The sequence below is a fragment of the Centrocercus urophasianus genome, unplaced genomic scaffold (genome assembly GCF_019232065.1).
Source record: "Centrocercus urophasianus isolate 14NV4802_14NV808 unplaced genomic scaffold, USGS_Curo_1.0 seq_13, whole genome shotgun sequence".
Lineage (NCBI taxonomy): Eukaryota > Metazoa > Chordata > Aves > Galliformes > Phasianidae > Centrocercus > Centrocercus urophasianus.
This window is the reverse complement of record NW_024884475.1, coordinates 53633899-53647944: the sequence shown is the minus strand read 5'-3', so window position 1 is coordinate 53647944 and position 14046 is coordinate 53633899. Positions and strand designations below refer to the sequence as shown.

Below are 14046 nucleotides of genomic sequence, written 5' to 3'. Positions count from 1 at the left end.
CCCCCCCCCCCCCCCCCCCCAAAAAAAAAAAAAACCAAAAAGCATCCCTTGATTAGGTTGAAAAACTGTTGCAAAGCTGCAGTCATCTTGCAGAGAACAGTAGTACATATGCAGCTGTATTCTCCCATGACACATTTGAGGCTTCAACTGATTTGAATTGGAAGTTTGAAAAGATTTTCATCTTGGTGCAGAACTTCCATTGCTGCAAGACTACATAGAGAGAGGGTGTTTTTTTTTACTTAAATAAATATATAACATCAGAAATTTTTTAAAAGAAATTAGTCTTAATTTCTGTTCTGTTTTGCACTATGCAAGGTTAGCATGCAGAGTAAATAGAGTTATCATGTTGTAACACAACAACAGCAGAGTAGCAAGGTTCTAGGCTGTAGCAAGTGAGGATTTGCTCAAATGCGATAACTGTGGATAGAAAAACAAAGGAAATAAGCTACTTATCCTCAGAAAGCCTCAGTGTACGTAGGGATCTCTAACAATCTTACCTTGGCTGCCAACCCTTAAATGAGGTTTGGGAAGGGAAGGAGCCCAAATCCACCCCTTCCGGTGACTCAGGTACATTGCATGCACCTGAGTTCCCCAGGGTTTGCCCTGCTTTTTTCCCAGGTGCTCAATTATTGCTTCAGGTTGTGACTTAGCATTTCCACAAAACTGGTTTTGTGGAGTCCTGTATATGGGAAGATACAGTTATGGTTTGGCTGTTAGTTGCAGTGTAGCTGTCTCGGTTTCTGCCAAATGGAAAACCTGAAGTTTTCTCTATTAAACAGCAGTTGGAAGATCAAGCAGCAAGCGAGGCATGTCACCCCACCCTCTGGAGGCCTAATGATCTTGACTTAGAAGTCTAGATGTGCATTAAGGTTTTGACATAGAGCACATTTTTGTAGTGGGTATATTTTCCGTGATGGAGAAAACAGCTTCTCCCATTGCTCTGGGGGGAAAAAAAAAAAACAGCAAAATGTGGTAAAGAGGATAACCAAGATGCTGTGTGTTTATATGTATGTATTCTTACATGTTAGGATGTTTGAAATTACGTAAGTTTCAGTTCAGGGATAATTTTTGCAGTGAATTGAGTTCCAGTTTGGTTCTTAGTCTACTTCTCCAGAAGTAACTCTGAAGAGAGTGCCCATCCTGGCATTTTTGCAATCAGTTTGTTGTGCCTGCTGCTGATGCTGAAATTCTTTCAGTGAGGAAGGACCTCAGATTTAAGGGCCATGTGTGTTGGAAGCCAAAGTTTAGAGGGAATATCAAAATCTCTATCCCTGGCAGAGAAAGAATAAATGATCTTAGTTATTATGTAGCAGAGAAAGAAAGGAACACAAAAAGGTCCAATAGAAAAAATGTGTATGTTTCAGAAGGAATTCAAGAGATCTAAATCTCACTGAGTGCAAATTAAAAAAAGTAATTTCGACTATTCTGAGAATTTTATTTCAAAAGCTTAACTTTGTTGTATCTGTATCTGATTTTTATCTATCCCCTTCAGTAAGAAGTTGTATGGACACCTTCTTCTTCCTAACAAAATTTAATATTTTCTGTAAGTAGTGTACTACCTAGCTGGGCAAGATCTACAACTACATCAGCTGAAGCAAGCTATGCTTCTCAAGTAGCACCACTAGTACTTCTGTGTGATGAGCCGTTGGAAAAAAGGTGTTTCTCAAGTGGCTAATATTCGCCTTTGTCTCTTTTTCAGTTCTTGTTTTATAAGACAAAGTTAGAATTTATTTCACTTTTGCATGAAAAAGCACTATGAGCTCTGTAAGAGTTGTAAGAGATTATTCTGTTCAGGTCTGTGTCTCAAAGCTTGTCTGAAGGACACAGATGAACAAGTCCAGGCAGGTCCTGGCAAAGGTTGTGAGATCCTTTGTCTGGGGGACGCAGATGGATAAGGCCAGGGGTGATGAGAGCGAGATGAGCTGCAGCTGAATAGCTGTGAAGTGCTCCTTTGTGAGGACCTATCTCAGGATGATGGCCATCTCAGGGGGTACTCAATGACTTGCTCAAGGCCCATCCTTGTCTCCTAGGCAGGAGAACAAGGAGGATAAAAGAGGAACCGAAGACCATGAGGAGCGGTTTCTATCTCATGAAGCAGAACAGAGGTTTCTGGCAACAGATTCCTCATGAAGAAGAACACAGGATTCCTGACTATCAGATTTCTCATGAAATGACACTTGCATGCTGACAGACTTTTCTGGGCCTGCTGCCTGAGCTCTGATGCTTCCTCACAGATTGGCTCCATGACTTCCTCCGCTACCTGCTTGCTGCCCAAGGCCAGCCATGCTGCTGCTCCCCGTCCCCTGCTGCGTCTGCCTCGGACCTTCAAGCGCCATGCAACAGGACCGCTGCAGGATCCTGCTGATGACTATCCCTGCTTTACGCAACACTTGCTTCTTTCCCATCTTTTTTATCGCCCTCCTTCCCTTCCCCGTCTCCTGGATTAGGTTTTGTAATAAACTGGTTGGACCAACATATGAACCGTTGTTTCTTAATCTCAGGCCGGGTATACAGATATTAAAAGAACCTCATCTCCCTCCTATAAATTGGAGTGAGACAAGTGTCAGGATGTCTCTTTAGAATTGCAAAATATAATTATCATGTATTTTATAAATTCATTAGATTTTGAGTTGTTATTTCTCCTTTTCGAGCAGCAATTTTATGTCACAGCTGCTTGTGGTTATGATTATAAGTTCTCTGTGTTGTCCCACTATAGCAGGAATCTGGGGACCAGTACAACATACTTACTGGTAACATATGTCATTGTGAAATAAAAGTCTAGTCACTATTTGCATAAGTGATGAGAAATTATGCTTTAAAAAGGAATCTAAAATGAGAAATTTTGTTTCAGTGCTCCTTCCTCCATTTGATAAAATACTCAGAAAATAGTAACGGAAAATCTTGTTTCAGTTTCACAGTCTTGGTGCTATTGTTTTCTTGTGCACATGCGTCATAACAAAAACAAGATTGTAACTGCTGCTTTCTCTGTACAGGATAAGTACTTAGTCTTCAGTACTTTTTTTGGTAGAGGTTTGAGGAAGAAAATTTTTATATGGTGATGAAAACATTTTTAATCAACGGAAATCAAAACTTCTGCGCTATAAATGCACAACTAAATTCCAGCATGCCAGTATTTTGATGTAAAATTCATAAGTCTTACAGATTTAATGGAATCAAACTTTACGTTTAATTAAAGTGTTGGGGGGGAAAAAAATGATAATTGGTAAGCTACTCTTCCATCTTGTTCTGTAACATTACTGTGTCCAAATCTGACAAATATTTTTGATAATACAGACTGCTTTGGATTGCTTTCACATAGTGAAAGCAAACACTGAGATATTGATGCCTAATTCAAACTATTCTGCTTTGGCACATGCAGCAGAAATGATCAGTCAAGGCCCAAACCAGTGACTGAGCACCTGGTGGAATGCAGGGCCAACCCAGGGCAGCTCAGGTGCATGCAATGTACCTGAGTGAGCAGAAGGGGTGGAGCCAGAACCCACCCCTTCCCAAACCTCATTTAAGGGTTGGCAGTGGAGTTTAGGACTTCTTGCTAGAGATCCCTGCCTATCTGAGGTTTTCTGAAGGTAAGCAACTTATAGCCTAAAGCTGTGAAGTATTTTTCATAAGCCTTGAATAGATATGAATAAAAGTCTACTCAAAGGGTTGTGATCAGTGGTATAGTCTATTTGAAAGCATGTAGCTAGTGGTATTTCCAGGGGGTTGAGTGATGGTACTGAGTCCAGTGTTGAGTTAATTCGTGGATTAACTAGATAAAAGGGCAGCGAGTTTGCTGATAATTCAAAACTAAGAGGAGCAGCTCATACTTCAGAGGGTTGTGCTGTTACTGAGAAAGATTTTGATGAGAGCAATGAGCAGGGAGAAACCTGCTGTAATTCAACCAGGGCAGAGTCCTGCATCTGGGAAAGAACAGCATTTCTGTTGCTCTGATAAGTTCTTATTGCTAATTGTAAATTCAAAAAAATATACTGGGGATGATAGGAACGTGATTATTTCCAGGGCATGCACGTGAACGTGCATGTTTAATAGTCAGCCTATGGGTGCAGGACAAAATTATGTTATGTTGCAGTGATAAAGCTGAGCTTTTTGTGTTGCAAGTTCTATGCACAATATTTGCTGAACTCTACAAACAACATTTTGAATAGTTTGGGAGCACGAAGGATGTAACTCAAGAACGGGAAACTGTGGATTGTTTTTGTATTGTTGGATGTAATTACAGTGGGTCATGTTTTTTATAGCAATTAATAAAACCAAACCTTTATTTATCACAAGAGTTAGTACATATTTTGTTGATTTCCATGGTGTCACGAAGAACATGATTTACATGATTAATTATTTTTTTCCATTCATTTGACAAACATTGGTCTAGCTTTTTTTCTGTGCTGTAGTCACTGGAATTAATTGGAAATTGTGCTTTGATATGTTTATAGTATACCTTTTAATGCTGCAGTCTTGTATCACTTTTTTTCAGGGCAGTGATCTGTTAGATCTGTAAGCACTGCTGTGTGAGGTTTAAATAATGCCACAAGCCTTCAATATACATTAGTTGCAGTTTATAATATGCTGAGTGTCGTTCATATTAATCGCATCACCCTCGTATCCCTACATGCACAGAGGGAAAAGAGACAGGAGAGTACCAGAAATGTTTGTGCAGTGTACTTAAAATCTCCATTTAGAGGTCTAAAGGACAAAGTGCCTAACACTCCACCTTTCAAAAGTTAAGAAAATAACTTCCCCAAGTAGTGCTTCATATCAAATGTGTTGCAGAATCATCTGTTAGTTAATGCTCTGGAGTTTTCATAGTGATGTTAATTTGTATTGTTTGTTTAGCTAGAGAATTTTTCTTGAATGTATACTGCTAGCCGTGTGATATTCTCTTCTTATACCTATGCAGAACTTTTTTGGATTGGTTAGCATTTGACATGTACGTAGTAGTTTAAGAACAACAAACACACAAGGTTGAAAGCTGTGTGCTTTGTGTGTCAGCAGAACCGTGAGTGGAGAACATGCCATCCAAAAGCTATGTTGTGGCAGTACATCTTAATGAAAACGTGGAGGAATAATCTATCTAATCCGTTTTTACACTTATCAGTTTTTGTGTAAGGTTCCATTCTTGCTACACTGTAAGTAGGTTAGCCTGCTAATTCTGCTGAAGAAATAGTTGTAACAAATATGTCTATATTCTAATGTATACTCAATCTGAAAGGAACTCAGTTTCAGTTGAAGTAGTTATCATGTTGTGAAATCTGTTTCTTTTTGCAGTTTATAAACTAGATAGAATAGATGTTGGGGAGCACTTTTTTCTGCCGCTTGTTATCGTTTTGCTTGCACTGCCTTCCTGCTGCTGTTGATTAAGTTTAATCTCATAGCACATCAGAATTAAAAAGCTTTGCATTTTTTGAGTCATTTGAAGAAAGCTTTTCTCCCCAGGCTCTGAGACAAACATAAGTTGCTGTTCACAGTGGTGTAAAGGCCTGAAGCAAGGGAATAAATTGCATGTAAATTGTAGATCTGACTGCACTCCTAATGCTTACAACAGTAGGCTGATTGGTTGTGTAAGTGGAGGAAACACAAATGAAATAAAGCAGTAAAATAATCTGTGCAAACTGTGAGAGAGATATTGAATCGTGAACATGAAGAGGTTTGAATACAAAAACTTTAATTGTGAATGTATATATTTTTAATGTAAGTGACAGTAAAGGTGGAACAGCTTTTAGTTAAAATATGTTTGCTAAAATAAGTGATTTAAGATGCGTCAACTAGACAAAATAGTTTGCTTAAAGAGAAAAGCTGCAACTGTATAGGTGAACTCATCTGAAAAAGGTGGTCTGCTCAAGGTAATTTTCACTTTGGAATTTGCAATTAAGCCAAGCACCACAAGTGGTTACTGAACTCTCACTGATACAGAATTGAGTAAGGGGATTTTGATAAAATCCTGTAATATTTTTCTGTTCAAAAGAGAAATGCTGTGGAAAAAAGTATAGTTTGAAGATATATCATCCTATAACTCTTTAAATACAATTCTTTCTGTTATGTATATTCATATATACGCAACATATAATAATATATATTATCTGTCTATATAAAATAATTTGCTCTGTTCTTTGTCAAGTAGTAGTTTTGCAGCATATGCTTTGTAAGTTCCTATCCCAACTGATTGAATTAGCCCTAGACTCTTCTTAACATCCTGACTGAAATCCCATGTGTTTCAATTCAGAACGAGAATTTGGCTGCCAAACTTCCATTGGTGGAAAAGAGGTTTTGTTTCAGTATTCGTTTAAGCTGAATAAATTTAAATCATAAATATTTTTTCACAGTTGAAGGATCTTGGCTAGTCAGTTTTTGTTTGTTTAGCCAGTACAGAGCATTTGTAATTTCAAACATTTGTTGAGAGCGTGGCACAAAAATAGACCTGGATAGTTTGTCATGTAAGATTTTAAGTACAGTTGGGTACAGATTCTTCTGTTGTGAAACAATGGCAAAAAATTATCAGCCATGAGGAGCTTCTAGTGGTACTTGATGCTATTTCACTGTATGTAGCATACAACAGGAAAAAAAAGTGGAAACTGTAATAATAAAATGTAGCTTTTTTTAGTATCCAAGATAATTTTGGTATGTCCAAATCTTAAAATAATTTGTCAGTTTCTTCCAAGGCATTTTCATGTCCTGTTGCCCCAGTCATGTCATTTTAAAGGAGGTTCTTGATGACTTCATAGTAATTTCCCATCAGATGAGTAGAGATGTAAGTATGGCCACTGATCCATTTATGTTAGCCATTGATCCTTATAATTTATAAGTCTTGCTCAGAGTACAAAGCTTGATGTCCCAGCTGCTGGTTTGGGCTCCTGCAGGAGCAGCACAGGTGGAGAATTTCTCAGTTCAAGAATGAATTCGTGTTATGAGGCAACTTCCCTGAACCATATAAGTCTGATGGCCCCTATAACTGCTTTGCATTACATGACTTTTGATGGCATGTGAGCACCCGCTTAAATGGGGAGCTGGAAAATAGGTAGCCTGTATACGAGGCAACCACTCATTTGAGATCAGATCTATGCAGTCATAATCAGCATTTCTTGCTGGCTTGCATGACCACTTATAAAATTTTGGGTTTGAGAAGCATGTTTGGAGGAGGTAGGGGGAGAAGTGTTTTTGAAAAGCAGGTAATGATTCCCAAACGTACTTAGGTAGATTTTCTGAAACCTCTTCCCTTCTGATGTGCTGTTTTATCTGGTGTTCTGTCCTGTCATTATGAAACAGAAAAAATTTATCAGCCAAAGATTTCCAGCTTAATATGACAAGCGTTATGGATAGCATAGTAAGAAGTAAAGTAATTGGTTGATAAAATGCCATGGCAGGGACAGGGTGTAGATAGATGAAAGGTGGAATGCTTGTTTCATGAGATGTTTGATATCTACCAGGAGACTGGCTTTCACTGTTGTATTCTGGAGTGGGCAAATGGTATAACTTGTGCTAGTCTGATGAGGAGCACAAATTTTAATGGAGGTACTGTGTTTTTTTTCTTCTGATAGCGTTAACACATCTACGTAATGTCCAAAAATTCTTAAGAAGCTTTTGCTGATAATTTTTAAATCATACATGTTTAGAGGATATATCTTATAAAAAGCACTTTTTCTTGTATGTTTTTAACACAAATTTCACTCTTTACCATCATTGTGACTGTAGTAGTCTTCCTCATTTCTTGTCTTTCTGGGAGGAAACTCGGTTTGGTCAACAGCTTGGTGCTCTGTTGTGACTTTAGCAATGCTGGTCTTTTGTCTTTGTTTAAATCCTTTCATCATCTTACAATTTTTTTTAATATATAATGTTTTTATACGCTTGGGATCAGCTCATGCCTGTTATTTTCCTTTTACAGCACCTCTCAGTAGCTTACTGCAAATATTATCGAAAAAGTATATAAGCACTTGGTCATGAGACTGATTTTTTTGTGATGATTGTTGCTGGCAGTGTTGCTATGAGTTGCTATGTGACTTCAGGAGTGCCAACAGCTGCTCTTGTGTTAGTTTATTTTTTTTATAATTAGGATTAACCTAGTGAATGAGAACTTTTTTCTGCCGGTAGTTCTGTCACAATACAAGTACATTCTTAAAGCTATTTATTTTATAAGAGGAAAAAACAGTGTGTAGGAGGGGTAAAAAAAAAAAAAAAAAAAAAAAAAAAGTTTACGCTCTACTTGAAAGATTGATCTAGAAGTAGTTTGTTTACCTGATCTAAAAGAATCTCAAAAATGAATGATTTGATCCCTGTTTAGTCTTCAAAGAGGTTCCTTTCACGAGACCATTATGAAGCACAGGGGGCTAGAGCATATGACATTAGAGGGTCAAAGGGATATGTTTTGTTCATCTTTAAGAGAAGGATAGGGAAGGATCTGTCTTCAGTCCTCTTCTACCTTAAGTCTCGTGGAGAAGGTGAAGATATATTCTTCTGGATACATGCAATGGAAGGACAGAAAGCAAGAACCACGTAAGAAAAAGGGAGACATAAAGGAAATACTTTATACTTTGCTTTAGTTTCCTCAGAATGGCTACCTCTCAACGCGGACTTGTGAAACAACTTTTTGAAGCTTTTTGATAACTGGAAAAATGGTCACAGGGTGCAATGTATGCAGTTATGCTATGAGCACAGGGTCAGTTTTGGAAAAAGTGACTCATGATTCAGCTTCACTTGGAAGCTTCTGGAAGAGGATAATGTTTCAAAATGGCTGGAAAGTGTCAGGGGAGCTTTGGAACATGAAAAATGTTTTTAAAAAAATTAAGCATTTCTACCAATAATGATGTAAGCTTAAGGCTATTGTACAGAAATATTTCTAGACAGCTTATTTCTTTGTTGTGAGTTAATGTTAACGCATGCTTTCTGGCTTGTGAAGGTGATATTCTGTTTGGTTGATTTGCTCTATTTCAGAAAAAGACAGGCTTTTAGTTCCAAATGCATTTTTCTGGCATCCAGATTTCTGTCTTTCCCCTTTGTATTAACAAAAAGTTTATGGACTTATTTTCAGGTAGTACAATAAGCCATTCCACTCGTGGCAATGTTCTTAGAGTGATGTCTATTCCAATAGCAAAGACTAAAGTAGCTGTGGGGGCTTGCCCATGTAATACTGATTGCTAGTAAACATGTGCAAATTACAAAAGTAAAATGAATTCTTGGCTGAATGTTGCATTAGTGATATTGAAAAGTATTTGGGATAAGATGAAAATTCTCTCCTGCAAGAAGTTTTTGTTCTTTATAGGGTATTATCTCTCTACACACAGTCTTTCTGATCTGTGTTTGTAATACTGTGCTGTGCCTAGATTTGAATAGTAAATCTGTGGCCAGAAGAAGCCAGTGCCATATATATCCAGTAAATATTGCAAAATACTCACGGTTGTTTATTATGTAGCAAAATAAAGCCTCTATAAATATTTTGCAGAGGCAGAGTAGAATTACTGTGTATTTACAGTGTGAAGATCTGCTGTACTTCTACAGAAATTGTTACACTGAAGTTCACTTGTGCTTTTTTATGTATTATGCTATATCTGTAGTTTCATATTGCAGTGTAGCAAGGATTTTTTCCAGCATTTCATCAAATCAGCTCATTATCAAGTCTGTCTATTGATACAGTCAAGATAGCATGAAGTTATATTTAAATTACCAACTAATCATTTTAAGAAGTGTTTTTATATTGCAAGTAACATCTTACAGTATACTTACGTCTAATACCTTGACTATTACTATTCAATTATTTCATAAACTAAGACATGCTTATTGGAGCAGCTACTTTACACTGGCAACAAGAACTCTAGAAATGTAGTTTTAAGTTAGTGAAACAACTAAAATCAAGTTGAATGGTTATTAAATATACATAATCTCTTCCAGTAGGATGCTGTTTTGTTTCAAACGAAGTTTTCTGCATTATAACACGGAAATATGATTTTAAGGTATCTGTAGGTGTTTGCCACATCACTGGAAATAAATGGCATGTGCTATGTTCTTATCTTTAATAGTTTTAAAAATAGTTCAGATCAACACACTTGAAAGTGTATCTTTTTGTAGAATACAGAGAGGATATTGCTTATTGTCAATGCTCAAGTCTTTCACTTTGCTTCTGGTAAAGAAGAAAATGTGGAGTCAGAACTTGGGGTATTGTGTTGAAAACTGATCTTAGTGTGCATACACAGTTAAATGAGCAGCTCACAAAATAAATGAGTTTGGTTATTCTGACTGCCCTAGCTTTCCCAATCGATGGGTTACCTTATTGAAAATTTTGTTTGTGTATATGTTCTCTTAGTTCTTTCAAAATGTATATTGGTGGCTCCACTCAGAGTGAAAATGGTCATGTGCATAGTTGAGTACTGGATTGATCTGATCATGTTACTTGAATATTCTGTCTCTGTCAGTGTCTGGGTTGGTAACTGAAATTCAGAGCTTTTTAGCAGTTAAGCTTGCTTTTCTAAATGAGAAAGCACATCTAACAGTGTTAGTTTTCCAAAAATTCTGTTGGCAATGGACTAGTAAATTCAAACTTCAAGAAGGTGGACTTTTTCTGTCAGAAATGAGGAAGCTATCTTACATCTGTAAATTTGGGAGCAGTGAACTGCTAGTTTGTTTGCTTGCCTTTTCTTTCCTAAATTGAAAGCTGAGTCGCCAGAGACAGGGCCTTTTTGGTGTCATTGTCCTGCTATTTAAAAGCTTTTGGTGAAAATTTACTCCATTTAGGGGTGTTCATCTTTCCTTGAAATTACTAACATTTGATTTCAGAAATATGCAGAATAGACATTTATGAACGAAAACAATCCAAATAATAGCTGACATTTCTGAAGTTTCTATACATTTATTGCAGTAAAACCAGAGTTTCATTCAATGTGAGATTCAATTAACCAAAAATTTCACTTTATGTAAATTCCATTTTGCTGTAATACGTACTTGTCAGCAATATGAAAACACATTCTTGTTTTATTTTTTATGAGGAATTTTCATCTAAGATGAGTTAAGAGTTTTCTATGTATATAGCTGAAACATAAAACTAATTTGGTAAACAAGAAAACAGTTCGGTGTACCAAAGGATTCCCTTCCTGGAACTTCATCCTCTTGCGTCCCTTTTGTTGCCTTATCCAATGCATTTACAATTGATTGATCAAAATACTTTACAGAAGAAAAAAATATATCTAAGGACTTGGTGAGGATCATTGCTAATCAGCAAAGAGTTTTAAATTAAGTCCTAAAGTGCTTTCTTGTGATGTATGGTTTCCTCAAAATGGCCAGATCTTTTCTTATGAGTCAGTCCTGAGGTTTCTTCATGAGACTTCAAAAATAGCTGAGGTGCAAAGTGAGAGCGATGTGAGAAGCAGAAATTGTGATCAAGAACTGTTTTGGCTTTGCTAATAAATTTGTATTGATCAAGAGGTATGTTGTACTAACCTTGTTTCATGGAGTTTGCATCTTTGTACATCAAGGCTTGCACCTGCTGTGGAAAAAGTTCCTTCCCAGCACTGCAGTGACTGTCTTTGTGGGCCCAACTCTCACATATAGTTGGGTTTTCCTGTCTATTTAAGAGAAAGTTGATATAAGGAAATAATAGTAAGGAAATAAACCTTTATGTGAGAATAGTGTCGTAGTAAAATCCTTTTCTGAACAGCTGGCTGTGCATGAGTTTTGTACGTACTTGTTTTTTTTGTGCTGCAAAGCCCAGTGAGCAAAAAGGTGACTCACCTATGCTCTGTTATTTTGTTTTACAGGAAAAAGCTCAGTGTTTGCAGAAGGCTTTTGCTTCCCAGGCAGATAAATCCACACAGACAGAACTTTTTGGCCATGATGTAAGTAGCTGTATTGAGTAGTACTGTTTTTTAATAGTCTTTATGGGTGTTCAAAGTTCTATCAGCCTGTTTACCTCTGCTGCTGTCGTGTCCATGCATTGATTTAATGGAATTTACTGGAACAACATTCATCCTGTGCTGTTAATTGATTCTCAAATGGCTTCTGCAACATGAGAATATAATTGCAACTACCTGCTAGCATACCAATACTGTATTAATTTTATGCTTTGCAAACAGCTCATAATTAGTATAAGTGAATGTGGTGGGTATGTATTAGTAGATTGTAATTTTCTTCAGTATTGATGGTTATTTACATGTTTATTAACAAATTAATGACATTATTGCATTTATAATCACCATATGCTGTGTGAACATTATTTGCATTTTGGAAGATAATAGAATAAGTACACTTATGCTAAGTATTGTTAAAGCTCTTAAAGAACATCAGTCAAAATTCGTCTTAGAAAGTGAATTGATTATTTTTTTTTTTTCTCTCATGTAGAAGATGGAACGTAGAAAATGGTTTTTGTCTATTTTTTAAATTTTATAATAGATCTCTTTTTATTGATATATCAGTTGAACATAAGTGATAGATTTGCTTCCTTACGTGAGCTTTCTTAAATAATCTGAGATTAAGTATGCCACGATATTTAATGTTTAGGATGCTTTTCTGTTCTATCATTTGGGCTTAGCAAACACTGTTCAGCAAGCTCAGCCTGTGTTTCTGCTTGCAGCTTCCAATTTATGAAGCATTATTGGAGCATTCAAGTTTTTGTCTTCCAGCATTTCAGATAGTCTTGTGAAGACAGGAATATACATGTTTTAAATTTTAAGAAAAGAAGTTCTTAAAGTCAACTACTTTTTAAGAAGTCTTTAAAATTGATTCAAACCAGGAGTATATTTTTTATCTTTAACAAGTTACTTAGGAAAAAAAAAAAATTTTTGTGTATTTCTTTTAACACAGGTTTTTTGTTTTCCATACTGTACTTTTTATGTAGGTCAAATGTGTCACTATTTTAGTTGATGTTTACCTGTCTCCGCTGAATTCTTGGGCATCTGTTGCAGAATATGAGCCTGTATGCTCTGTAGTGTTTGTGAGATGGTAACAGTGCTTTTGGGCATGTTGAAACTGTGAGGTGTATTTACTGGTGGTGAAAATCGTATAATATTCAAAAATCTTACACTTACTATTTAATGGTACAATACTTTTTTTTCTTTCTGGTGGGACTAATTGTCCTTAATAAGTATGTGATTACCTAGAGCTTAGATTTTAAGTTTTCCATGAGAAATAAGAATAAACTTTTTGTAGGATACTTTTTTTAAACAGCTATGTTTTGTATGTATGGTTGTGCTTCCTGACCCAAACCAAGTCTGTGATATTTTATGTTGCTGCTGTTATTCATGTTCTTAATTGCATTTTTCAAACTTCTTAGTTAAAATGCCTCTATTGTGTTATGATTGAGATCATACATTTACTTACATAAAGTACTATAATGCAAGAGTGAAAGGAGATTTGAAATAGTTTTGCATGAAACAGCATGTCCACCTATGATTTTACTTGTAAAAATTGTGTTACAAGGAGTAGATTACAGAGAAAGTTGAAGCAATCTGAAGGAAGAAGCTGTTGTTAATATTATAATCATGAAGGGAATTCAAGCCATGGAAGAATTAAGAAGAATGTGCAAATAAATAGTGTAACATTTTTCCTACTGCTAGTGTTTAAAAATTTTTGCTCATTCATTCATTAGTTCACGTAGCTTGTCTTCAACGGATGGCTGTAATGGATGGTAGCCATCCGTTGAAGACAAGCTACAAGAACTAATGAATGAACAACTAGTTCAGCTGTGTTCTCATTTTAGCCCCATGGCAGTTAAATTGATATTCTTTACTTGTAAATGAGATTTTTTCAATAGCGAAAGTTGTAACCCTGGCGAGTGATATCAGCACATCATTTTATCCGGGATTTCTGTAAGTATATGTAACTGCAAAAATGTGTATGCTGTGCTAATGTGAAATTCCACTAAGTAGTCCATCACAAAACAAGCAAGAGAATGCAAGATGCCATGTTCACCCCCCTTGGTCACATTCTGAGAATGACGTATGTCGAATATTTAAGGTATCTACCTGAATGGCTAAGCAGAAAATTTAATTCCCTCCTCATTTCAGACTCACTACTGTAAAGAAGGGAAAAAAAAAAAAAAAAAAAAAAAAAAAA

The 14046-nt window shown here is 36.3% G+C and overlaps 1 protein-coding gene across 5 annotated transcripts in view; it reads left to right on the top strand.

Annotated features, from left to right (window-relative positions):
* CCSER1 (coiled-coil serine rich protein 1) overlaps window positions 1-14046 on the top strand; it is a 617185-nt gene that overhangs the window by 383906 nt on the left and 219233 nt on the right. For all 5 annotated transcript variants that reach the window (XM_042812628.1, XM_042812632.1, XM_042812630.1 and 2 more), the window contains exon 9: window positions 11754-11831. In XM_042812628.1, the coding sequence (XP_042668562.1) occupies window positions 11754-11831 (78 nt within the window). The remainder of the gene's footprint in view (window positions 1-11753; window positions 11832-14046) is intronic.